The 25,550-nt window shown below is 61.7% G+C and overlaps 4 protein-coding genes across 5 annotated transcripts in view; 1 reads left to right on the forward strand and 3 right to left on the reverse strand.

Moving 5' to 3' along the window:
• MIER2 (MIER family member 2) overlaps positions 1–7,658 on the reverse strand; it is a 28,402-nt gene extending 20,744 nt beyond the window's left edge. Inside the window, exons 1-2 of the mRNA XM_017834493.1 lie at positions 7,648–7,658; positions 3,084–3,087 (exon numbers count right to left, since the gene is read on the reverse strand). The gene's annotated coding sequence lies outside the window, so the exon portion shown is untranslated. The remainder of the gene's footprint in view (positions 1–3,083; positions 3,088–7,647) is intronic.
• A 1,795-nt stretch (positions 7,659–9,453) lies between these two features.
• C2CD4C (C2 calcium dependent domain containing 4C) lies at positions 9,454–13,553 on the reverse strand. Its single transcript, XM_017834403.1, has 2 exons — positions 13,492–13,553; positions 9,454–13,168 (listed from the first exon to the last, which is right to left on the reverse strand). The coding sequence occupies exon 2, from the start codon at positions 13,147–13,149 to the stop codon at positions 11,890–11,892; it is 1,260 nt and encodes a 419-aa protein (XP_017689892.1). The 5' UTR covers positions 13,150–13,168; positions 13,492–13,553; the 3' UTR covers positions 9,454–11,889.
• A 1,914-nt stretch (positions 13,554–15,467) lies between these two features.
• On the reverse strand, positions 15,468–20,806 carry SHC2 (SHC adaptor protein 2). 2 transcript variants are annotated; one of them, XM_017834320.1, is made up of 12 exons: positions 20,329–20,806; positions 19,802–19,872; positions 19,357–19,417; positions 19,057–19,176; positions 18,900–18,953; positions 18,633–18,684; positions 18,341–18,467; positions 18,016–18,196; positions 17,866–17,932; positions 17,612–17,776; positions 17,080–17,381; positions 15,468–16,894 (listed from the first exon to the last, which is right to left on the reverse strand). In XM_017834320.1, the coding sequence occupies exons 1-12, from the start codon at positions 20,797–20,799 to the stop codon at positions 16,766–16,768; spliced, it is 1,800 nt and encodes a 599-aa protein (XP_017689809.1). In that variant the 5' UTR covers positions 20,800–20,806; the 3' UTR covers positions 15,468–16,765. The 2 variants fall into 2 exon arrangements, with proteins under 2 accessions (XP_017689809.1, XP_017689810.1); XM_017834321.1 differs by having other exon boundaries at positions 16,828–16,894; positions 17,147–17,381.
• Positions 20,807–23,356: 2,550 nt separating this feature from the next.
• The window catches only part of LOC108506887 (hippocampus abundant transcript 1 protein-like), an 8,399-nt gene continuing 6,205 nt past the window's right edge, over positions 23,357–25,550 (forward strand). Inside the window, exons 1-3 of the mRNA XM_017834325.1 lie at positions 23,357–23,492; positions 23,883–23,978; positions 24,488–24,595. Coding sequence (XP_017689814.1) covers positions 23,409–23,492; positions 23,883–23,978; positions 24,488–24,595 — 288 coding nt within the window. The 5' untranslated portion in view covers positions 23,357–23,408. The remainder of the gene's footprint in view (positions 23,493–23,882; positions 23,979–24,487; positions 24,596–25,550) is intronic.

Raw genomic sequence — 25,550 nt, forward strand, 5'->3', positions numbered from 1 at the left:
TGTTCTGGCCTCACCCCACGGGACCAGCAGAAGGAGGAGGGTGGTGCTGTCCGGGCAGAGGCCGAGCAGCGAGGGTTGACCCTCGCTGACCCTTCAGGCTCTGGGGATCGGCCTCTGCAAAGATGCCTCGAGTCTCTGCCAAGCCTGGTCTGTGGCTTGGGCATCCAGGGGACCCAACAGCACAGGGAGGGATGCCAGGATGGTTTAGCTCTTCACGGCTTCTTCCCACCCCGGGGCGGCTGTGGGGCCACGATCAGCCCCCTGTGTGCCTGGGGCTCGTTACAGGGTGGATCCCAACACCTCGTCTCTCCTCCACTCAGCTCCCTCCCGCTGCGCACTCTGACGGCTTGACACTGACGGGAGCTGCTAAGCGGAAAAAATTAATAGGGGCCTCACTAATTGGAGCTGAGACACCAGGAAAGGGAGACAGAGCTGCATGGGGCACTCCTGCCTGGAGGGCACGGTGGCTCTGACAGCCCGAGGCTGCAGCTGGGGCAGGGGGTGCAGTGGTGGGTGGTGTTGGAGTCAGTGGCCAGGGTGGCAGGAGCCATGGCCATCTGGACTTGTGGGCTGTTGGTTATGCCCAGGGTGCTGCTGTGCTGCTGTGCCTCTGTCCTTGCAGCCTTTAGGACATCTCCAAGGAGCTGCAGCCCCTGGTATTTGGGCCCTGTCAGCTGCTGCTGCCTGATGGGAGGGCACAACGAGGAGGACATGGTGCTGCTGGGACATCTCCTGACCCTCGAGACCCCCAGCATAGCACTGCAGCACTCTCCTTGCTGGGCTGCCAGAGCTCCCCTGCTCTCCCAGCAGCAGCTTTTGCTTCCAGGGAAAATGTGAGGAGAAGAAAAGCAGATTAGAGTTATCGCTGCATCTCCACTCTGAGCTGAGAGCTAAATGTCAGATCGCATCTGACACAGCTCTGAAGGGGAGATGAGGAGTCCTGGCAACCCCCTCGCTGCGGGGGGCACCTATGGGGGTGCAGGCAGCGGGGCTGGAGGCTGGGCACCAGCCTTCCCCCAGGAGCAGGTTGGGGAGATGGCCGGCTTGGGGTCCAGCTGCCTCATCTAGCTGGCAGAATCCCAATCACAGCCCTAGAAACTTTCGTCCTCTGGTTCCCATGGAAACAAGGAATTTTCTTCTCTCCAAAGTTGAGCCATGTGCCTGCACTCTCTGCCCAAGCCAAGCCCCTACCCCAGAGCCCCAGGGGAGGATGGTTTGGAGGGAGCTGCTGGTGCAGCTGGCGCGGTGCCTTTGGCTGTGTCTGCGGAGCAAGAGCCCGGCTGTGGAACTGGGGAGAGCACAGACCCCCTGCATGTGGCAGTGCCAGACTAGGTTGGCCTGGTGGGTGGAGAGGGGCCAAGGAGGGGGATCATCGCCTGCTCAGCACACCCTGTCATCCTCCACACCTCGACGAGGGAAAATGAGCAGGCTCCAGGGAAAATAACCCAGCAGAGTGACCAGAGGGACCTCGCTCCAGCCCCAGCTGTTGTGCAGTGTGAGCCCGGGTGACTGCTGGCCACACAGCAGGAGCCAGCTCCACTTTTGGCTCCAGCTGGGAATGACGCTTGGGGGAGTGATTTGAGACCGTTCATCAGCAATCAGAAGGTTTCAGTGCTCTGTTCACCTCTGGCAGGAAGATGACGGGCCCGACACCCACTCTGATGAAAGGAAAAGCTTTCTCTGTCCACCAGCCCTCAGAAGTGCCCCAGCAGCAGCTGTCAGGGCTGTGTCCCTTGTGCAGGTGTGGGGCCACTTGCCCTGCAGGCAGTGGTCTCTGTCAGCAGAAGCCGGCGTCTGCCCTGACCTCCTGTGGGCTGCAAGCAATGGGCACTGAGCACCAGCCTTGTGGCCACTGAAATCCTGGGGGCTGAGCTCCAGGAGCTTTTCCATGGGGTAAATGTGGAGGAGTCAGGTTTAGACAACAATGACTAAAACTAAGCTTCAGCAAAAATTAACTCCAAAGAGGGGAATGTTCCAGGCGCTGCCATTCGCTGTTAGTAAAAATAAACCTGCAGGTTAAACACAGCCTTCTGCTCCTTGGTGCTCATGTGCTAGATCTGAGAGCTTCCTCCTGCTGAAGTGTTTTAAAAGTATAAAATCACCGATGTCCAGTTCTGCCCTGCCCTGTTGTGCATCACCCTTGGGGCTGGGGTGGGGTCCCCAGGGCCCCTCGGTACTCAGGGCTGCATCAGGGCCAGCGTCACCTCATTAGTGCTGAGCCTGGGGTCCGGTGAGCACTTGTTTCACATCCGGGAGCTGCAGGGAGCTGGAAGCATCAAGTGCTGTTTGAGGCTCACTGGAGACCTGGCAGGGCCTGTCGCTGTACCACCAGCACTGTGTGACTCTCAGCCACACAGCTTTTCTCCCAGGGCCAGCTCCTTCCCTCTGCCCACCACTTGCGCCGGGGTTTTAATTAGTGCTCCTCTGTATATTCAACAAGCAGGAGCCTGGAATGGAAATGTACAGGTGTCCCCTTGATCCAGTTTCCATGGTTGCCACATCGAGGTGGGGGCTACAGTATTTTTTTATATTTAATAATTTTATTACAGTAGCTTCAATCCATTGGCAAAGAAGAGAAGGGGGGGAGAGCATGGGGGAATAAAAAACGCTGGATGAAAAGGCCGTGTTCCTGTGGCTGGGCTTATTTGCTGTAATTCTTTTTCTCTTATTAGCAAGTGCTGTTTTCCAAGATGCTCAAAGTCCAAGAGCTTGCTAACGAGATCCCAGCTCTCGCTGACGTGGGGGGGAACAGCCCAGGCAGCCACGCTGGAGCCGCACAAATGCCCGTGGGACCACGCCAGAGGTTGAGGGAGAGTAGCAGGATGTCACCATTGGATTATTTAGCTGTGACTGTCTGTGCAAGATCCTCTCTGTTTACCCGGGGAGGGGTTTGGGGGCGGGGGTACAGCTTTTTTGCAATGGGCAATAAAAATAACGTAGAAACGGCACGGGCCCAGGAAAAATCTTCTCTCCTTGTGCTGCACTGTGCCGCTCGGCTTGCCAAGTGCGTGGAAGAAATCCCCTCTCCTCGTCGCGCTGGCAACGTCCCGCACTGTGGCAGGCAAACACACACGCCGAGCCACGGACCTATTAGTCACCAGTAAATGTTCTTTTCTCTCCTGTTTTGTTTCCCTTAAGCTTGATGTTTTCCTCTCCTGCTGCCCCAGCCTCATCAGGCTGCAATTAAAGCCAGGAATCAAAGCTGCATGGTGCAATTAAATCGCAGGACGTGGGATGCCCCGAGGAAACAGGCAGCCGGCGCTGGGCTCTGCTCATGCGCCCGCATGGCCTTGTCCTCTGCCCCGAAGAGCAGTGACAGTGCAAGGAAGCAGGACAGGCACAGGCTGAGCCCGGACGAGCTCTGCCATAAAGGTCTTCCTGGTGTTCATGGCATCACCAGATCCGGCACTTGGAGGGTGGGCTGAGATGCATCCACTCTTGAAAGAAAATGAATTTTCCAGGCTGTGAGGATCATTAAACATACAAAGGAGCTCTGAGAGGTGGAAGAGACCAGCTCTGCTCACAGTGCCTCTACACTGAGATTAAATCTCCCTCCTGCCTTGGGAGGGCTGTGCCTGTCCCTGCACAGGACCCTCCAGCCCCCACGGTCAGGGGTACAGGCTAACACCTGCTCACTGCACCCTTTCTCACAGTTTTTCTTTGGGACAGTCCTGAGGACCTGACTCTGACCCCTAGGACCTGGAGCCACCATGCTCGGTCATGTCCCTGTGCCAGAGAAGAACTTGGGACACAGTTTGGCCATTAGTGTTCTGCTCCCGGCCAGACAAGTGTGGTGCTGGGGGCCACATCCAGCTCTGGTGCAGGCTGACACCAGCCAAGACCAGGGGACACAGGCTCGGGGCACTGCCTGGGCAGGCGCATTGTTGGTGCCCAGTGAGGTGTGGCAGCACAGTGCCCAGGCACAGCATGGCAGAGCTGGGTGCTGCCGTGGGAGGATCACACCACCAGTGGGCTGAACACCTTGGCAGACAGGACCAGCTAGCCCCACCAGCACCCAAGCTACTGGCACAGCAGCTGCAGCCAGCCATGCTCCAGACCAGCACTGGAGCTGGGGCCCGTGTGGGAAGTAGTGGGGGGTGAGAGTTGCCCACAGAACAGGGCTGAGCCCACCAGAGGACAAGGGACCCACTGTGCTCATCTGCCTCAGGGGTGCCAGAAACTGCCCCCCCCAGCCCATCTTTCCACTATTGGGACTCGGTTGGACAGCCACCCCACGCAGAGGCAGCCCCAGCTTTGGAAATAGATAGTAACAAGTGAGTGCAGGCAGCAGAAGTAGCAAAGCATATGGTAGGTGTTGGAGTTTATTCCTGTCGGTGAGTGTCAGCAGCGACAGACGGCTGGGGGTGGTGAAGTGAGAGATTTTGGTAGGCACCTGTGCAACACCACCCCACGGATGCTACAGCTGCAGCGAGAGCGGGGACCTCACCACCCCCGCCGTGTGCCATCAGCAGGGCACCTGCCTGTGCAGGGCCCAGCGCCGCAACACCCTCTTGGTGCTGGCAAGTGCAGCTCAGGGCTGTATGAGCCACCTGCCTGCGCCCCAGGACGACTGGCATGAGCGGTGACCGAGGCTGAGGCATTCCCAACCTCCCCACACTGGGCAAAACCACAACGTATTTGGCTACTCACAGACGAGCAGAGCCCCGTGAGCCCCATCTGTCCCAGCTGAAGATCACTGGCCTGATCTGGAAGAGGATCTGGGAGAGTGAACTGCTCCACAGCCATGGCTGGCCCCGGGGTCTGCCTGCACAGGCAGTGACCCCATCGCTACCCAGGAGCAGTGCCCTCGAGTGCTGCCTGCTGAGCCCAGCCTGGCCCTGTGGCACCTGGGGGCTTTCACTGAATTGGCCCGGGCACCAGACCTGCTCCCCTCACCTGACGCCTCTGCCAGGAGATGAAGTGGGCAGGCAGCCAGTGGGGTGGGAGAGAACAGATTGTCCGCCAAAAAGTGCATCAGCTCCCAAGCGGCAGCTCAGAGCAGGATCTCTGGTGAGTTTATACCCCATTTTCCTGAGCCTGCTGGGAGGGTTTGGGGGTGTTTAAGGACTCTTCGCCAGCATCCTCTTCAGGTTCCTTGACTCCTTTGGCAGCACCATGGTGATTGGGGACCGGGAGAGGTGAGTTTCCCCTCCAGCAGAGGCTGGCAGCAGGACTGTACTGCTGGTGAAGCTCCCAACAGCTGCTGGTGCTCAGTGGCTTGGGCACCAGTCATGGCCTCAGTCCCCTTGAGCATCCCACCCTGCCTGGACTGGGCAACGGATGGCCCTGGAAAGTGCTGGAGTTCGCATGTGTCCTCCCCAAAACACTCGCTGAGCAGCTCACCTGCAGCTCCTGCCCCGGCTAATTGCAGTGTTCTCACCTCACACTGGTGCACTTGATAAGATTAGCGATTACAGAAACCTCATACGACAATTGGACTGAGTTGGGAGCTGTGTGAGGGAAATTGGACAGAGCTGCAAATGGGAATTAATTGTAGCCTGGCAGTGAGAGATTGGAGGGTTTGAATCTATATTTTTATGCTTTTCTCAGTGCAGCCTCTGGCTCTGTTAAGGGTGTGAAGGGTGCTGAGGGCTTCACCACAGTGAACATACGCTCACTGCTGTCTGGGCCATTACAGGGCTCGGACAGGGGATGTCACAGGATGGGACCTGGACTGGGATCCTGGTGCTGCCCTGGCACAGGTGAGTGTGGCTGCAGCATTGCTGGAGCTCCCTGCCCTCCCTGATCTCTGCCTGGCAGCTGCTGTTATCTTCATTGCCATGGCAATGCCAGCCCAGCTCCCGTGCCGTGTCCGTATGTGCCTCCGCGGGCAGGCTGGCCGCAATGGCAGATGTGGTCCCACGCTGGGCTGGAGCCCTGCTCACACCACAGCCCACCAAGTCGAATGGCCCTGATGCAGGCAGGATGTTAGGACAGACCCAAAGAGCTGTGGGGATGGAGATGGAGACACGTCCTCTCACCTGGGGCTTTGGAGCCTGGGTGGGAAGCAAGGGGAGAAGAGGAGCTCTGCACCCAGAGCATCTCCCAGCCCTGCTCCATGCCAGGTCCAGCTGGGTGCCCTCCACTGCAGCAGGACCCCTGTGCAGCACAGCCACCCTGGGCTCAGCCAGAGGCCCCCTGCACAGGTGCCAGTCCATGGCCCCAAATGCTGTATTGATCGGTGTCCGGCTGCACTGATATTAAATTGTTTGCCAGCAGCTGCTGGCGCTTAACAAATCCTCCTGTCTGCTTGTTTATGCCATTTTTTTCCCCTCCCACCTGGGCCTGCTTGACGCTTTGGGAATTTTGCAAACATTTTAAAGGCAGCATTTCAAACTGCAGCAGGTAGCTAGTGAGGAGCAGGTCACTGTAAATGGAGAGGAGAGGCAAGGCAGAAGGGATCCTTCACCCTCCAAGACAGCCTTTACCCTCGCCCTCATCCATCCTTGCAACCACACACTCATTGGACTCCCCTGGCACAGTTCCACATGCCCACCCTGGCCGCAGGCCTGAGCCAGGGCTGGCTCCAGGGGCTTGAATTAATGGGGAGGGTGTGTCCGAGGTGACGCTTCCTGTCCCCTTGCTGCTTTTTCCTGGCTATGGAGGCAAGATCTGGGCCCAGGTCCTGGTTGGATTGCTAGCCTCAAAGTGCAAACGGAAAAGCAGAACAGAGGGAGGGTGTGCCCTGGGGCTGACAGTGCCTGCCCTGGGTACATCCTGGTGGCTGCTACCACAGCACAGGCTTTCAGCAAAGCACTAAGTGCATTGGGGCTGACAAGGAGCCGCAGGTCATCTCTGCTCCCGGCGGACCCCTGGGAGCCCAGCCCGGGGGTTTCCATGTCCCCTGGAGGAGCACGGACTGCAGGGTGCCAGGGTACAGGGGCCCAGGGAGAGCACAGGGGATTTGCTCTCCATTGATGTGACTCTCTCTCGCCTGATGTGACTGTAAGAGATTGTGGGATTCAATTAAGTTCTGTTTTCCTCCCAGTAACAGTGGGAGTCTCTCCTCTCCGCTTTACAGCAGACACGCTGCCATGGAAGACAAATGCTCGCAATAAAGCGCTGAAGTGCGGTGCCGGGGGAGGCCGATGCTTCCTGCAGCCGGCACTGCCCGGGGCGCGCCCGCCGCTTCCCTGCGCCCGCCCCGCGCCTCTGCACACCCGGTCCCGCACCAGCGCGTCCCTCCGGCCCGGTCCAGGTGCCCAGAACCAGGTGGCGGAGTCGCCGCGGGCCCCCGGCTTGCTCCGGCGCAGGACCCGCATCACCGCCCCCTTCCCCCCGTGGAGGCCCCGCGCCCCGCGTGGGCCCCCTCCCGCCGCCGGCCGAACGTTGCCAGGCAACGGGAAGATGCTTTTCTGACTGAAACAGTAAATCGGCAGCCGGGTCGTGGGTGGGGGGAGGGAAATGGCTCGCCTGGGGCTGCCCGGAGGAGCACGCGAGGCTCCCCCCCACCCCAACACACCCAAAAATCGGGAGAGGAGAAGCAGCTGTTGCAGCCCTGCTCAGCCAAAAGCTGCTCCAGCCACTGCCAAAGACCCCCGAGCATCGGTCAAAGACAGCACTTGGCCTCAGGACCCCCTGTCCGGTTGGGGGACAAAGCAGGGACAGGGTGTCCCCCAGCAGGGTCAGCCTTGCTGGCCTCCTTACTGTAGAACCCTCCCGGGGAGCCTTGGCCCTGCCTCACGCCCCAGATGAGATTGAGCCTCTAATTTGCCCTCTCCCTCCCTCGCCAGCCATCACGCCATGGCTAAATGAGCTCCAGGCAATTTTCTCAGAAGTTGACTCCTCTGCACTGTGGGAACACAGGACTAAAAATAGCCAAAGCCTGTGTGTGCCTCTCCAGGTGAGCCTCACTCCAGAGATAAAGGCAAAGGGGGCAGTGGCTGCCACCGGCTCCTCCACATCCGACCATCTCCCCCATCTCCCCTGCTCTGCCTCAATTTCCTGCATGGATTTGGCCACCCAAATGTGCACTGCAACTGCAGCAGCCTGAGAACCTCTGGCCAGAGGAATCCCGGGGCTCAGACATCCCTTGGTGTCGGCAGCGACAGACAGAGCTGCTCTTGGGCTCAGGCTCTCACCTGGCAGCCTCCAATGGCTGTGCTTTACCTGGGCATCCCCTGATCCAAGGGGCTCCGTTGTGGAGTGGGGACATATCCCTGCTCCCCCCCCACCAGCTTCCAGCTCAGAGGCTCCTCTCAGCATGACCCAACCCTCCCAAGTCCAGTAAAGCAGCCACATTTTCTTCCCACAGTGACTCAATTATAAATTCAGAGTTAAATCTTCCCCCACAAGACACCCCTCTCCACCCCTCTGGCTGCTTCCAGCACTTTGAATGTTGAACACTTTCCAGCGATTTTTGTGTGCTTGGGCTGACCCCATCCACTCTTGTTCAGACTAACTCAATCAGCCTCATTTTGTTACTAACTGCTGCAGCTTTGCACCTCTAGAAAAAGCACTACTTAAATTATTGACACCTGCCAAGCTTCTTTCTCCACCTCTGTGGGGGCCAGAGGAGAGAGAGTAGATCTGTTCCCACCCAGCCTCTATAGCTACCAAAAATGTCAAATTATCGGAATGGTGGAAATTAGAAAAGTGGCATTTAGGTAATAGACAAACATTCCTGTTTTCTTCAGTAGCATCTGGCTAAAAGCAGAATTGGAAGTGACAGATGGGGAGAAAAGAGAGTAACCTGAATGCTGACAGCTGGGCTGGGGGTACCCTGGGAGTGGCTCATGTGACACCTGTCGCTCATGGCTGACCTGTCCTGCAGGTTGTGTTTCATGCCCAAATGCTGCCAGGCAAGAGTTGCTGGGTTTGAGGGGAAAAGGGCTGGGAAACTCAGAGAGCAGCAAGAGCTGCTGCTGCACTGCCATGGGCTCTGAGCTCAGCTGTGTGCCAAAGAGCCCTCTGAGGGTCTCCTGGAGCTCAAAGCCCCTCACGAGGGCAGAGCTCCAGCCCACACTGCTGACAGGGAGCACAAAACCATCGTCATCTTCTTCATCAGTAGCAGTGCCAAGAAGGGTTGCAGGGATCAGACTGGGAAAGCAGGTGAGGAAGAGTAAAGATACCCACAGAGTGTGGGCTCATGGGCCCTCCCTCACCAGAGCCCTGAGGGGACTGCCCTGGCTCAGGACAGGCCTGAGCCTGCCCCCCAAGCAGGAACAGCACCTTTCTACATGTGCCTACTTCTCCCCAGGAGATTCACTCACACCTCACTCCATGGCTGGTCAGCAGCACCAGAGAAGAGCTTCAAAAGCACCTTGTGCCCCTGCAAAGGTGTTTGGAAAGGGAAGCAGCACCCAGAAGAGCGGTGCTGCCCCGTGTCTGGACATTGCTGAGGTCCCAGATCTACTCCCCTCCTCCACCGCACAGGGAGCCAGCAGGGGTGACAATGGGGAATACCTTGGGAAAAGCAGAAGCCAGGGCCACACCTGTGTCTGTTTTAGAAATTACTTTATTGCACTAAAAAGAGGAAATCATCTGTAAAGAAACATTCCATTCATGTATTAATATATTTTTCACTCCAAAAATGCATCATTAAATCCAGACACAAAAATATCAAAGCAGGAACAATAGAAAATAGCTCCAGCAGAGGAGAGACCCATCCAGGCAACAGCCCTGGCTCCCACACTGCCAGCCTAGCACAGAGCAGGGCTCACAGCACCACATCCCAGGGCTCATTGCATGGCCACACACCTGACTTCGGAGAGACAGCCTTGGGATAAGATGGGTGGGGCAGGACAACAGTCCCCAGGTCCTTGAATGTCCCTCCAGGGTCAGCCCCAACCCAAGGAGCATCCCAGGGCTCTGCTCTCAGCATCCCCCTTTCCCTAACCCAAAGGCACACAACTCTTCTGTGGGGGATGTGTCACCCCTCAAACTTCTCAGAGCACCAGAATTTTTGCCCAGCTCTTGTTCCCCCTCCCCTTGCAGCCTGCTGGGTCCACCCCCGCCAGCAGCATCCAGGTCCCCCCAACCCCTCACAGGCACAGCACCCCAGGGAGCACAAGCTACTGGTGGGGCGTGTAGGGGTCTGTCAGGCAGCAGCCAGCTGGGCAGGGTCCCCTTCCTGCCCCAGATCTGCTCAGGGGCAGGATGTTCACCCTGCACCCAGGGTTGTGGCCTATCTCCCTGTCCCACCTTCCGCAGAGTCCCCATCTGCCCCCAGGATGAGCCTGGGTACCTGGGGGCCGAGGATCATCTTGGGGAGTGTTGGGAAGGCTCAGGTGGGAAACTTTCTGTGAAGGAGGGACGTGTCTGCTCCTTATGTCCTGCATGGTTTGTTTTCAGCCACAAGCTCAACAAACAGCCACGATCACCCAAAATCCCAAATTCCCCCGACATGCAAACACGGTGCGATCAGAACCATGCCTCGCATACCTGAAACGTATTTACAGACAAAAGTGAAACACTGCAAAAGATCAGCCTCAGATATAAATAGCCAACACTGAGATCTGCCATCTGCTGCAAAGGACAAGGAAGGAACATCTACTGCCAACACAGAGGTTAACACAGAGGGACACGTGTGTGCATGTGTGTCCACACATGTTGCAACAGGGGATGGGAGCGCTGCGAATCCTGCTCCCCGCACAGAAACATGCAGAGCCCGACACGATGGGTGACACCACACCAAACAACAACGCAGCGGATTTTATCTACCCACAAAAATGCCCCAGCTGGCATCTTCCCTGCTCCCACTGTCTCGGGCCAGTTAGCCAGGATGGCAGGGTAGGATGGGAAGGGTTGGGAGTACCTCGTTCCCTCCCAAAGAGAAACTGAGAGCCAGACCAGTCCCTTTGGGGAGCCAGATCGTTCTGGGCACAGGAGCCTGGTGGCCTCACAGGGCACACCCCTCCTGCCCAGTGGGTGCAGCCACTCGCAAAACTCTAAGCCCACAGGGCAAGGGAGGGCAGAGGGTTGTGGAGCCTCAGCCTGCCCCCCTGCCCAGCCTCATCTGGGATGGTCCCAGCACTCAGGGAGGGCTACTCCTGTCACCTCAGCCTTTGTCAGCAAGCACATCTTCTGGGACACTGACTGGGACCACCTGTGTGCCCAGGGAGAGGGATGCCAGCCCCTGGCATCTCCCTCCTGCGGGCAGAGGACAGGCACAGGCAGTCTCCTGGATTTGTGCAAACCCAAAGCCCCTGAAGCTCCATGAGCAGTTTTCCACAGGGGTCAGCAGTGGTGGACAGTGCTGGGGTGGGCACGAAGGGTGGCCCAGGAGGCTGCAGGTGTCAGACCAAGCTGACTTGTGCATCTCTGCAGCCCTGCAGGGCTGGGAGGAGTCCAGGAAAGGCTCAAAAGCCACAAACCTGACTCCTCCCCCAGGGTGACTGCCCTTGGCCCACTCTCAGCTCACCTCTGCAGTATTTTCTTTGCGGATTCCAAGACTAGAAACTTGTCTTTTAAATTAAAACTGAGATCAATGCTGTCACCTGACTCCAGGAGCTGGGGCTTTGGGAGGTGGCAATAAGTGTGCTACAGAGATCTACCCACCTCCAACTTAAGTGGCAGCCAGCTGGAGACCACAGGCACAGGGAGAGAAGAGGCCACCAGGTGTTTCCATCATTCCTGGTGGGGACTGGACTGGAGGCTCCCCACTTCCTGCTGGGCTCCAGGAGATGCAGCCCCAGGCAGGAGCTGGGGGGGAAGCTGGGGCAGAGGCTGTGGCTGCCAGCCCTTCCTGCCCTGTCACAGGAGGGCTGGTGCTGGCAGAGCCCCACAGCAGCATTGTTTCTGGGGATCCCCATGCTCTGCCACAGCCCTGTCCCTCCTCAGGGGGCCCTTCTAAACCCTCCTCCAGCGGGACTGGGGACAGAGCCAGCCTACCCCCCTCACCCCAGCCCCACAGGTGAGTGGGCTCCCTCCAGGGCTGCCAGCAGGCACCTACAAGCAGGACAGGAGGGCGGTGAGAGGCAGCTCCTTCTCCCCCAGCAGCGTGTCCCGCTTAAGGCTGCTGCCCTTGTTGACCACCTTGAGCTTCAGGGACATCTTCCTGGCATGGCCGGGGCCCAGCCCATCGAAGAAGAAGTCCTCGTTGAAGATGGGGTTGCGGCTGTTCTTGACAATGGTGCTGCGCTGCTTCTGCAGCTTCCCAGGGTTGAGGCACAGCGAGACGCAGCAGTTGATGCTGCGCAGGTCGACGAGGGCATCATAGAGGTCCTCGGCAGAGACGAGGCGCACGCGCAGCCGGGCGTTGGAGGGGTCATACTCGGCAGCCAGGCGCAGGCTCCCACCCCGGCTCAGCCGCAGGCTGTGCTCCCGGTCCCGGCCCGGCGGCAGGTCCAGGGGCAGCAGGGCTGTGGGCGGCTGTGCTCCGGCCGGGGTGCTCCTGGCTCGGCGCTGAGCGCTGGGGCTGGTGTCGGCTGAGCTGTCGTCGGTAGACAGTGAGCTGTTGCGGGCCACCGACTGCTTCAGCTTGATGACCTTGGACTGGCTCTCCTGGCTGAAAAGCTTCAGCAGGGAGACGGAGCGGGAGAGCAGTGGGGAGCCAAAGGGCGAGGATTCGGCTGAGGAGCACGTGTCGCTCTCACCGCCGCTGAAGTAGCGGCCAGGGTGCATGAGGGCTGCGCCCAGGTCGGCAGGTCCCCGGGGGCTGCTCTCGCCGTTGAGCTTGGCTCTGCGCTGGGCGCTGGGAGAGGTGACGGGCGAGGGGCAGAGGCTACTGTGCTCGCTGTGGAAGAGCGACTCTTTGCGCCGCGTGTGGGGGCTCTCCATCAGCGTGGCAAAGCCGTAGGAGGTCTGTGCCTTGGGCACATAGGGCAGCGACATGGCCGTCTGTGCCTGCGGGTCTACGTTGGTGCCGCAGCTCCCCTCGGCCGTCCAGTCCTCGGCGGTCTCGATCTGGATGATGTGCCGGCCGGCCGCCCGGGACCGGGACCGGCTGGACGGGCGGGGACTGCGCGGGGGCTTGCGCCCGGCCAGGTCCTGCTCTGAGACTGAGGAGCCCAAGGCAGCCGCTGCGGGGAGCTCGGAGCCCTCGGCCTCCGCGGGCGTCGCGCTCAGCTTGGGCGGGATGAAGAAGTCGGGGATCTTGTCGGGGGTGAGGACGTTGCTGTAGCGGGACCCCCGCGGGGATTCTTCCGGCCCCGCTCCCCGAGATCCACCGTTCTCCGCCACCCCCCGCAGCCGCTCCAGAAGCCACATCTTGCTGCCAGGTGTGGGGCTGCAAGAGACCCGAGGGGCAACGCTGTCACCGGGGGCCGGGCACCGGCAGGGGCAGGATGGAGCCGGCAGCCCCGGCAGCGAGCAGCGGCAGCGAGAGAACCGGACCCGGCAGCCCGGGGGAACGGGACAAGGACGGGAAGTAACTGGCCGCGTCGAGGAACACGGAAACCCGCCAACCCGGGAAGGAGTGGGAAGAAACCGACCGCGCAGAGCGGGGGTCGGAGACCCGGGGAACGGGGACCCGGCGGCGCCGAGCGATGCGATGGGACGGGACAGACGCGAAGCGACCCGACGCCTGGACCGACCGACCGACTGACTGACCGACCGGCGCCGTCGCGAGCGGGACGTTGCCGGGAACCGCCGCACCTGGATCGGAGCCGCCGCCGCCACCGCAGCCCGGGCGGGGCGGGCGCGGACGCGCTTTTATAGAGCGGCGGCGGCGGCGGCTCCGCTCCCGTCCGCGCCGCCGCCGTAATCCTCCGAGTGCGGCGCCCCCACATTTTCGCGCGCCGCTCCTGGCTGGACCGAGACCAGGATCGGGACCGAGCCCCGGGATGCTGATGTCCCCCGACCCCAGGACACCTGGCCGTCCGCCCACGGGAGTGTCGGGGTTGGGATGGGGCCGGGAGCAGAATCCCGACGGCGTCGCTCCGTGCTCCCCCGCGGCGCCCCCGGTCCGAAGCGTGCCCGGGACCGGGGCCGAGGCCGTCGTTCTCCTCTGGGAGCAGTTGTCTCCCGCTCCGAGCTCTTGGGCTCAAAGCACTGAACGAAACCAGCAGCGGCTCGAGGCTGAGGGGTTGCCGAAAGCATTGAGTGGCTTAATATCGCGCTGGAGGAGCGGGGGGGCAGCGCCACATGTCACAGGCCCCTGTGTCACACAGCCCACCGGTCCCTGGAGGAATGCGGTTGTAGCTGGGGACACTGGGGCAAGACGTCAGGAGGATCCACGGAGCATCACTGCAAGCCCCGGTGCTGAAGTGGGAATGGGAGACTCAACCAGGTGATCAGCCCCAGCCCCAATCCCGCGGGGATTTACAGCCTTGGGGACAGGGATGCACCGAGCAGGACAGTGGCACGGAAGGGGCCAGCAGCTGTTCCTTTCTGGCTGCTCCCCTGTGGATACCGTGTGGCCGCCGGGAAGCACCATCATTCCACAGCGGTGCAGGGCTGGCAATGATGGCCAGGAAGGAGAGCCTGGAGCGATGAGCGCCTTCCACAGGGGCTGCTGAGGGAGGTCTCGGTTCCCTCTGCATTCCCACTTGGAGACGGTAAAAAGAAGCATTCAGCTGTGCCCAGGCAGACCGAGGGCTGGGATGTTTCGGGGACAGCAGCAGGAAAGGGGGACCTTGTTATTCTTGCTGGACCCTGGGCTCTGCACTGCAGGGTGCTGAGCCGGGTCCTGTTGTGGGGGGGAGGGCAGATGGAGTCCGCAGGAGGAGGATGAGGCTCACGGAAGGGGCGGCTGGTGAACAAAAGGCCGATGTTTGCTTTTCCTCCACCCTGCAAACCGGTGGGTAAACAAGGTGCAGAAATGGTTGAGTTCCCTTGAGATAACAAAGAGCGCTGGAGCTGGGCGAGCTCTGCCTGCGCGACTCGAGGCCAGTGCCTGTGGGGCACGGAGGGGAGCAGAGTGCTGGGAGCTGCCTGACTGCGGACTGGCAGGGCTGGGGACCGAGCCGGTGGAGCCGGCAGTGTGCTACCACCTGCTGGAAGCCGGGAAGGAGAGAGTCCTTCTGTGGGAAGGGGCTTGTGCCAGGACGCTCTGGAAAACCAAACCAAGGAGTGTCTGTTGCTGGCACATTTGAGACAGGTGGAGAGACCGTTGGTCGTTGAGATCCCCAAGGTCCTGGGAGAGCAAGGAGGCCACATCCCTCTTCAGCCGCTCTTCTGTGGCTTCCAAACCTTCCCAAAATAGCTCAGCCTCCCCATCATCACACAGGCTGAAGAAGCAGCAGCCCTACAACCCAGCTGTGGGGGTCACAGAGCCACCTGCACCCACGAGCACCACACCCCACCCTCAACCAAAGTGGTTAAACCCCTAAAACAAACCCCCTCCTAGACCTTCATTCCTTCAGGGCAGCATCCCCGGGTCTGCTGGGCCAGGCAGTGCCAGCGGCAGCCAGTGAACCACATGGGCTTGTTCTCCAGCAGCAAAAGAAGAGAGCTGGGACCCTCACTGCCTTTTCCTGCCCTTCTATTGAGGGAACAGTGCAATTATCTTTGCAGATGCATCACCATATGACAAAAAATAGTAGCTGAGATAGAAGCGCCACGTCCCCGCAGAATCCAACTATCAATGGAAAATTACGCATTCATTACTGGGCTTTATTTAGGGGCTTATTTTATTCATTGGCTCAGCCAAAACTGGCCAGCATGGCTGCCTTGTCTGGTGAGGGCTGTTCCCTCAGCAAGGGGCTGAGGGTGCTGGGGTGACCCTGCTCCCCAAGGTGGGTGCCCGTGGCAGCACCAGGCACACAGGGCAGAGCCAGGACAGGCCACCAGCTGCTGGGAGTGGTGCTGGACCCACCAGGTGGCTGCTGCCCACCTGGAGCACAGGACCTGCAGTGAGCCCACCCGGGACTCTTGCTCCACTGGCTGCCACATTAACCAGTGGGTGACAGCTTGGCTCTGTGCCACTTGGAGCTGGCCTGGCCGTGGTAGGAGGCCCAGAGGTGGGCAGCCACGTGCTGCCCCAGGCGGAGGCAGGAGGGGAGCCAGCAGGGCAGGGAGCCGCCAGCTGCAAGGAGGAGAATGCAGTGCAGGACCAGCCCGGGGTGCCAAAGCCCACTCCGAAGCCAGGGGGACAGTGGGTGATCCACGGGGGACAGGGTGACCCAGGGGGGCAGAGAGAGATGTGACTGGACAGGACAGGTCAGCCAAGGTGGGACCAGGCAGGCACTGGTGGTGATGGAGACCTGTCCCAGCACCATGCCCGGGGGTGGCACGAACCACCTGAGTGCCTTGCTCATTTCCAGGTTTAGTTACAAATGCATTCCAAACCACGAACTCCCACCGAGCACCAGGTACAGGGGGGAAGGGGCTGTGTGTGACATAAAAACCTGCCAAAGCCCCAAGCAGCCAGGGGGTCTCCATGGACCATGGGATATCTCTGCTCCCCAGCAGCCCCAGCCCTCCAAGGCAGTGCCAGCAGCTCAGCCTGCTTCCAGGGGATGTTTGTGCCTGGCCCCACAGGTAGAGCCAAGCCGGAGGCTACAATGATTCCCACCAGCCCTCGTCCCAGTGCTGGGACAAGCAGGGGCAGCCCTGCCAAAGATGGGTTCAGGCTCCGTTCCTCCTGCTGAGGCTGCCCACCAGTTCCCACCCTGACAGTGTTTCGCCTGCACACGTGGAATTAAATGTCTTTTTGTCTGGCTGGGCAAGGGACTCCGTGTGGCTGATGGAGGTAGGCAGCAGCCGGGGGGGACTCAGGGCCAGGGACTGCAAGACTCCTCTGGGGAGGAAGATGGGGAGCCTGACCCCAGACTCCAGAGGCCAGGCACAACCGGGGGAGGGCAGCACAGAGGGACTGCAGCTTTGCCCCAGGGCTTAGGCGAGTCCAGTGCCAGGGGAGAAGATCAGGGACGTATCCCCGGCGTCACTGCTTCCTCTGTACAACCTGGCGGAGGTGCAGCTCGCTCTCCGCTGCCACAATGGGCTGCTCGTTCTGCCGGTGGTGGCTGATGAGGTGGCTGATGCTCTCAAACAGCACATCCTTGGTCCTTACCTGGGGTTGGGGCACAGTGGTCCTGAACTCAGGAGACCTGCCTTGCACTCAGCATCCCCTTGCAACCCCTGTGCCTGACCACACCTGCAGTCCGTGTTCCACACCACCCACCCCGTGCCCTGCCCCTACCCCGGTCCCAATCACCCACCCTGGGCCCTGCCCTCACCCCTGTGCCCTGCCCTCACCACTCCCTCAGGGTCCACCAGCAGAAGATGCTTGGGCTGCCCGCTGTGCATGCCGGTCAGGACGTACTGCCCCGGGTTGGTGAGACTGTCCCGCACCAGGAAGTCCCCGTCCATCTGCAGGAGCCTCTCAGCATCCCGTCGGCTCATCTTCCCGTGGTACCAGGGCTCCCGCCGAAGCTGCTCCTCCGTGGGGGCAATGGGGGCCTTCCGTGTGGGGGGGCTCGGCCACTGGTCCTCGATGGGGGGGCTGGTGCCGCCCCCTGCAAGGCACTCATGGAGCTTCAGGGCATCCTCGAAAGGCCCTGCAGGAGCCAGGGGGTGCAGGGTGTCACCCCTGGGGCACAAGGCAGGGCTAGGGTGTGGTGAGGACAGGCCCTGGCTCACAGCCCCCGGCTCACAGCCCCCCAGTGCTCTGCAGGGCACTGCTCTGGACTTGGCCAGTGCCAGCACCTCTAGGGCTGTGGCGGGTGGGCTGGGCAGCTGACAGTACAGCTCAGCCTCCAGCACCAGCCTCCATGGTGCAGTGGCTTACTCATGTCAAAGAGGTCCTTTCTGGGGCTCTCCTCTGTCACTCCGTGAGCCGCTGCCTCTGGCTCCCAGGCGTCCAGGCTCTGCGTGTTCACGTACATGTGCTCCTCGTAGTCCCGTGGCCCCAGGGAATGGCCATCCGCCTGCAGGTACCCGTCGCAGGGCTGGCCTGGGAGGATGGGCATCACTGCTGGCCAGGACTGGGCAGAGCCATGGGGACCCCCCCGACTTATGGCTTCCCCCCCCAGCAGTACCCACCCTGGTTCTCCAGGTCCCAGGGTGGCCCCGGCTGGCCATTAGGGTCTCGCCCGGCTGCAAACCCGCCCTGGGAAAGGAGACAGTGAGGGTGTTGGGGAGACCCTGCCTGGGACCCCCACAGCGGGGCCAGCAGTGGCCCTGGGGGCTCACCTGGTTGGAGGGGACAGAGCTGGAGGGCTGAGTGTGGACGTGACCCAGGACTGTGCCGTGACGGAGCCGGGAGTCAATCAGCCCCCCCAGTGGGGGCTCCTTCCCTGGGATGCTGTTGTAGTAGTCGTGCTCGGCTACCTCCTCGTCCTCCCCCCAGGCCGACTCCTCAGCACCCAGTGCCCTGCAGGAGGGACGGTGAGCTGGAGACACTCTGCCTGGTTCAGACCCTCCCCACATCCAGCAGCGACAGGGGCTCCCAGAGCCACCTCCAGCCAGGGGATGTACCCGGAACAGGGGCTGTAGCAGGGCCCCTCATCCCCCATACCTGTCTGGGGGTATCACCACCTTGGGGGGGCTGTGCAGATACTGCTTGAAGCGCAGCTCAAAGGCCTGTCCCACTGTGCTGATGACGCTCTGTGCCAGCCCCTCACAGCACTCCAGGATGTGGCAGGCTGCAGACAGACAGGCTTGAGTGGTTCCCTCACACTCCTATTGCCCCTCTGGGCCCCCCTGAGCCCCTCTTCATGCTCCCCACAAGGGATCTCCTTCTCCAGCCTTCACCCCCCAATGCATCCCTCCTCCTCCACAAAGCTCCCGGGTGTGGGGGCCAGAGTCACCTCTCTGGTTGATGGGGTCCTTGGCAACGTAGGCGACATAGTCCGTGGTGTCCTGGGGGCACAGAGGGAGCTCAGGGCCCATGTCCTGCTGCTGCATGGGGAGTGGGGCTGGGGGCGCTGGGGAGAGGGGACATTTCGGCCCCAGCCCCACATCCTGACCCAGGGCCAGGCTGCCCTGCACTTGGCTCAGCCATGGGACAGGCAGCCTCTGTCCCCAGCGCCCTGGGGGGCTGCAGCCAGGGGAGTGCTGAGGTATGTGTGCCTCACCAGGTCCCCACCGGAGGCGAAGGAGATGGACTGCATGTGGTGGTTAGCGATGATCTGTGTGGGCGACATGGCCCGGGGGGGCATTAGCACAGGGGCCACCAGCCCCCAGCTCACAGGCTGGGAGGCAGCAGGACCATGTGCCCAGGAACACTGTCACCTGGCGTGTGGTGGGGATCATGAGGTTCAGCCCATCAACGGAGATGTTGACAGCGATGCTCATGCCAGCAAAGCGCAGGTTGCTCTTGCCCAGGATGGAGAACAGGGCTTTGTTAGGAGCCTGATAGGGGACAAGACGGTGGGGGTGACGCAGCCCATCAGGACCAGGCTTCCTGGGGTGAATGAGAAAAAGAGGGGTGCCCCAAGAGACCCCAGACCCACACACTGGGCAGGCACCCTCAGTGCCCTGTCCCACAGCCTCAGCTTGCCCCAGGGAGGGACAAGCTGAGTGGAAACTTACCTTCTTCTTCCAGATGCCCTTCACACCTGGCACTGCCTCATACAGTCTGTTGATGGCTTCCCTGCAGTGGACAGCCCCCGGTCTGGTCACTGCTCCAGACCCCTGGCTTTTCCCAGCTGCCTCCCCCCACACGCATGGCTCTGTGGGCTCTGGAGGCTTGACCCCCACAGCCTCAGGTGCTGCAGCCTCCTGGCAGTGCTGCCCCACGTCATGGCCTGCAGTACGTAATCCTGGCAGGGGCCACCTCCCTTCTCCTCTTTCCACCCATTGATCTATGGCAGTGCCCTTCATCTGTGTCCCTGCATGCAGGGTGGGTCCTGTGGGGCAGGGCTCCCCCAGACCCACATCTGTCTCTCCACAGGGCCCTGGGGAGGGGGAGCACCCAGGCCCACCAGGGGCTTTGGGTGGCACTGGGGGATGGGAGAGTGGGGCTGTGGGGCCGTACCTGGTGACCTGTGTCCGGGTGTTGAAGTCGAGGGACCTCATGGAGCGCAGCACTTCAATGCACCCCATGTACTGCGGGGGGTGCATGGTCAGAGCAGCCCAGGGCAGGCAGTGGAGGGGAGAGAGACTGGGTGTCAGTGAGAAGGGCTCCTTCCACACCAGCTCCAGGGCTCACAGAGCGGCCTTTCATCCCCTGCCCCAAAAAGCCCCATCACATGCCCAGACCCCATGCTGAGACCCCACAAACTCATCTGTGTGCTACAGCTTGTGATGCCTTGTAGGGGTTCACTGTGGCAGGGTCCCGAGGCAGGTTGCCCGACCCGGAAAGCCCCCGGCCCCCGGCCCCCAGCCCCATCCCGGGACCTGCGTGTGTCAGGGGCGGCTGCCTCGGGGCAGCCACGGGTAGGGCTCGATCGGGGGCTCTGCCCGCAGCCGTCAGGAGGAGCGGCCGGACCCGCCGAGTCCCGCACACGCGCGGGGCCGGGGTCTCCGCGACTTCCCGCGCCGCCGGGCTCCGGCGGGACTTACCCGGACGATGTAGGAGACGCCGGGCCCCAGCACCCGCTCGTCGGGGTGCAGCCAGCCCTGCGCCGGTTTGCGGATGAAGCTGCCCTTGCGACTCCATTCGTCCCCGTCGGGCCGGGCCCCCGCCGCCGCCACCGCCCCCCGCGCCCTCCCCGCCGCCCCCCGGGCCCGCCCGCCGGCCGGCAGCGCGCAGGGCGCGGCGCAGAGCGGATCGCAGGCGCCCAGGACGGCGGCCAGCCCCGAGGGGGGCCCCGCCGGGGCGGGGGGGTCCCGGGCGGCGCCGGTAGGGCCGCGGCCGAGGAAGCCGCCGGAGCCGGGGAACTTCCACTGCGGCATCCGCGGCAGCAGCGCGCAGAAGGTGGTGCCGTGCTCGGGCTCCTCGCCCGCCGCGGGGCAGGGCCCGGGGGCCGGCGACGGCATGGGGACGGTCAGAGGCTCGTCGCGGAAGCGGTCATACTTGGGCTCTGGGAGCATGCCCGGGGCCGCGCTCCGCTCCGCTCCGCCGCTCCGCTCCGCCGCCGCGCCGGCTCCCGCCCCCCGCCCGCTCCCCCGGGGCCGCGCCGCGCTGATGTCATGGTGTGAGCGCTCCGCCGCCCGCCCGGCCCCGCATCCCCCGCCCCCGGCTCCCCCCGCCGCGCTGGACCCGCGGCCGCCAGAGCATCCCCGTCCCTCCCAGCATCCCCGCCCACCCGAGCATCCCCCAGGCCCACAGCTCCACCCCACGCCTGAGCTGGCCCCGCAAACACGACCCGTGGGGCCGGAGCCACCCACGCTCTGCCCTCCATCCTGCTCCAAACCCGCTGTCCGTGGCCCGCGGCCGAGCACAGGCTGTTGCCCACTTGCGCTTTGCATTAGCTGGAGGGAAACGGGCAAGCAGCGCCCGGCGCTGCCTTCATCCACAGCGGGGGCGTTTTCTGCTCTTTCCACCTCTGCATTCCCGAAAAGCGCTGCAAGAGCCCAGGGCTGGCCGGGGGGAGGAGGGGTTTGGCCGGGCTTCACTGCACAACCAGGCTGCCCTATTTCTGTGCCTCCCAGCCCACTGGTCTCATTCGCTCTGATTTCATCTGCCTCCAAAGCTGGAACTGGCTCCCATTTGTTTATATCTGTCTGGAGGGCTCAGGTAGTAAAAAGCACAATCATTTGCTTGCCTTTCTGTCTGTAACTGCAGCAAGCAGGGAAAAAACCCCAAAACCCTTAAAGGGACTTTCTGACCTCAGTGGAGCCACTCGCCCTTCTTCTTGCCCTGGGGCTGTGGCATTTTTCAAGCAGTTAAGGGGCCCCGAGGTTGGTTGGGTCTAGAAGTGAGAGGGGGCCCGGAGTAGATGCCGCTGCGGCCGCTCCCCCCGGCGCCCCCCTCCCAGCCCCGCACAGACCGGCACAAACAAAACCGGAGCCTCCCCGGGGGCAGGCCGTGCCCTGGCGATGCAGTCGCCTTTGTCTCTGCTCCTCACTGTCTCCTGCTCCCTGGAAGGTGATGGGGTAAGAGCCAGTAATTGCTCGAAGTGGGATCAATAAATCAAGGTAATAGAATTGCATCTGCTGTTGCCATTTTGGGAACCACTTCCCTGCTCTCCGTTCCCTCCTTGGTTTTAAGATGCTGCAGAGCACTGGAACAAGTCAGGCTCCTCTGTGCTCTCGCAGCGGCTCCAGCAGGGCCCAGGAGGGGACTCAGGTCCCTCCCCAGCCCTGGTGCTCTGGGTGCACATTCCCGGGGGCTGGGGGTCAAGCCGAGGGAAGGCACCGTGTCCCTGTGGAGGTTACGGGCGTTTTACCCGATGCCAAGTGCAGAGCACTCTGGGGACTGCGGGCACCCCGTGGCGTGGGGACAGCACAGCTGGGCACAGCACAGCAGCCCTGAGGAGATGGAGCCGCTCCCGGGAGGGAAGTCGGGGGATTACTCTCATCTCACTTGCAGCCAGGCTCAGGCTCTAGAGTTCCCTCCACCTCAAGGGCTTTGCCCCGGCTGCTTTTAATCCCTACTTAAAGTAAACCCACGATGGACAAAGGCTGGATGGACAAAGGCTGGATCGCAGCCTCCGGCCCTCCACGGGTGTGTGACAGCCCCGCAGCCTCTCGCTGCCCCATGGTGAGACATCTCCAGGCTCCCCCGGTGGCCCCCCGACCACAGCCGGGTGCGTCCGCTGCCCGGGGCGACCACCTGAGCGGGGATGGGGGCGAGCAGAGGGGCCCTGGCGCGGATAAAACTGGTCTAAACTCTGCCCAGTCAACCTTGTCCGACCCGCACGAGGGAACGAGCACCACGCGCTCTCCGGATTAACGGGATCACGCGCTCCCCGAGCCCGGGCGGTACCGGGGCGGGAGCTGCTCCCCCGGAACCGGCTGCCCCTGCTCAGCTCCCGCGGCACCGGGCCCAGGGGACGGGACGGGGCCGTCCCGGGGGGCGCTCGGCTGTCACCACCCCCGGGATGCCGGTGGGATAACGGAGCCACCAGCCCGGCACCGAGCGGGGCCGCGGGGGCGCAGCGACGGTCCTTCCGCCGCCTCCGGTACCGCCAGCCCCGGGGCAGCCGCGTGTCCCCGCTCGATCCGCCCGGCCCGGGCCAGGCGTCGGTAACGCGGGGACGGGGCCTCGGCCGCTCTAGCCAGCCTCCCGAAGGCGCCCTCGAGCACCGGATCGCTAACAGTACCCCCGCCCATTCCCGGTGCCCCCGCGGCCGTGGGGGACCGGGACCCAGACTGGGACTGGGACTGGGACTGGGACCGGGACCCGCACCGGGACCGGGACCGTCCGTGACGTCACGGCCTCACCCAGGACAGCGGGAAAGGCTGGAGGGCCCCTCTCATCCAATCACAGACCAGTGTGGCCGATAAGGAAGAGGCGGAGCAGCCAATGGAGCGCGAGAATTGGCGCCCCGGAAGTGCTGGTTTCCGGGCCGGGGGCGGGGCCTGCGCACGGACCCGCCCCCCCGCCCGCAGCCCCGGGGGCCCGGCGCTCCCCGCCCGGTGCCGGTGCCGGTCCAGTTCCGGCTCCGGGCCCGGGCTCAGCCCGGCTCGGCCCGGCCCGCCGCAGGGAGGATGGGGCAGCCGCGGCGGCCGGCGATCGGCTGCGGCCCGGCGGCGCCATGACCGGCGAGAAGAAGAAGAAGAAGCGGCTCAACCGCAGCGTCCTGCTGGCCAAGAAGATCGTGATCCGGGACGGGGCCGGCGTGAGCGGGGGGCCGGGGGGCGGAGGGGCCCGGGGCGAGGGGACCCTCCTGCTGCCCCCCCTCCGGGTGCCCGAGCCGGGGTCCCGCCCCAGTGGGCCTGGGGGGTTTCCCGGCCTCGGTGATGCCGGGGGGGAAGGGGGGCTTTGTGCCGCGTCCCCGGTGCGCTCCCGTTCCAGTGCGGGCCAGGAATCCCCCCCATGGTGCTGGGGGTGGGTTCGAGCAGCCTGAGCTGTGTGCGGGAGGTGTTTTGGGGGGTCTGTGAACAGAAACAGCGTTTCAGCAGGACTGTGTCTCTCGCTCTCAGACCCCCGTGTGAGCTCTCTGAGATGCTCCTTCCGGGGAGGACGTGGCCGCTGAAAGGTTTTTGACTTAAGGTGCTCTGTTTTGCAGCGACAGGGGATTGGGGACCCCAGCGTGTACCACGCTGTGGTGGTGATTTTCCTGGAGTTCTTTGCCTGGGGGCTGCTGACCACACCGATGCTGACGGTGAGCACGTCTCCTTGGGACAGCACTGCCTTGGGAACTCTCCTTGGGCTCCTGAGGTCTCAGCACATGCCTTTCCATGGGGAACTGTGGAAAAGGAGTCTTTGGTTGTGCAGAAACATTTAGACACAGTATTAGCCTGGCAATATAAAATGTGAATCGAACCTACAGACAGCACAAAGAGAACTACAGAGAGGTGATGTGGTGATGTGAAGTAAAACCAGAGGGGACTCGGGTGGGGTATGGATGGATTAAGGCGCATATCAGGCTCTCTTAGCCTCACCCAAACATGCTGGAACAATTTATAGACCTGTAAAGTGTTAAGGACAGGGATTGCCTGTGCTGGAGAGGGCAGCCAGAGCTCCTCACATAGAGGCATGGTTTGTAGGGTATTTCCCCTTTTCCCTGGATTGTTCCCTTCCAGGCCTCTTGGCTGTCAGGTGCTTAAGGAAATTTTGCCACAGTTGCCAGCTCTGACATTTGCCTTTAGGTTTTGGTTTCTTTTCCCCCAGGTGTTACACCAGACTTTTCCTCAGCACACGTTCCTGATGAATGGCCTGATTCATGGAGTCAAGGTAAGGAATGTTCCTTCCAGGCTTTCCTTTAAATATGCCATCACTGCAAGAAGGGATAAGCCATTATTATCCATGTAATTTGCTGATGTCAACCAATATTTGTCAGCTCAATGTTCATATTTCAATTTGGGGGCTCTGGCAAATCTGATGCAAAAGGAAGGACACAGACACGGGGCAGCTTGTGCAGCTGGTTTTGCTGAATGGTAATGACAATGTGCTGCTTGTCAGCGTGGAGCTGGAGCTACAACAGCTCAGTGTTTCAGCTGGAAATATTTTCATCAGCATGAGATCAGCCCTTGTGCTCATCTTCTGGAGCGTATATAATGAAAATCAGTGACATCTGAACTTATCAGTAATAGAAGCTGAAGCCCAGCAGCCTCAGCGGCTCCCCCAGACAGGTGATGGGAGTGTGCCATGGCACAGGGAGAGAGGGAATGGTGAGCTTGCACTAGACCAGCATTCCCAGGGCAGGATTGGAGGCAATGATAGGGAACAGACCGTAGTCATGTGTTCTGACTGGGGAATCGGGCAAAACAAACTGTTCTTGGCAGTCTTTGGCAAGAGGATCTTGGAAAACAGCCCCAGAGGGGCTGGGCACTGCCATTGGCACTGAAGGGCTCTGCCCTGCCTGCCTCGGGTCTGAGAGATGTGGAAAGGCCTTAAGCACAATTTTATTTGTGCTTAATGGTTCTGGCTTCTCATTGTGTCTGTTCTGTCTCCACCTACAAGAGAAAGCTTTCCCCAGAACTGCAGCAGGTGCTGCCGTGGTGGAGCTGTGCCAGCAGCTTTCCAGGTCTGGCAGGGCTGCCCTGGTGCCCACAGCCACAGGCAGAGCTGTGCAGAGAGCAGGAGGGAGTGGGAGTGCTCAGCAGGGCCTTGCTGGTCAAGGATTTATTTTTCCCTCTCTAGAAGGACGTGAGCAGTTTAACAAACTGCTCTGTTTTGACAGCATTGCTGCTTGCAGCAATCAGGAATGGGCTGCCTCCTCCTGTCTAAAGCT

This window comes from Lepidothrix coronata, unplaced genomic scaffold, assembly GCF_001604755.1.
Source record: "Lepidothrix coronata isolate B3197 unplaced genomic scaffold, Lepidothrix_coronata-1.0 Scaffold233, whole genome shotgun sequence".
Classification (NCBI taxonomy): domain Eukaryota; kingdom Metazoa; phylum Chordata; class Aves; order Passeriformes; family Pipridae; genus Lepidothrix; species Lepidothrix coronata.

Bases quoted from the DNA above. Each gene is read 5' to 3' on its own strand.
- C2CD4C (XM_017834403.1), bottom strand. From the start codon at position 13,149: ATGTGGCTTCTGGAGCGGCTGCGGGGGGTGGCGGAGAACGGTGGATCT.
- SHC2 (XM_017834320.1), bottom strand. From the start codon at position 20,799: ATGCTCCCAGAGCCCAAGTATGACCGCTTCCGCGACGAGCCTCTGACC. The intron at 19,418-19,801 runs GTACGGCCCCAC...TGTCCACTGCAG, and splicing joins ACCCGGACACAGGTCACCAG to GGAAGCCATCAACAGACTGT. The intron at 17,933-18,015 runs GTGAGCCCCCAG...CTCCTTTCCCAG, and splicing joins GCTCTGTCCCCTCCAACCAG to GGCGGGTTTGCAGCCGGGCG.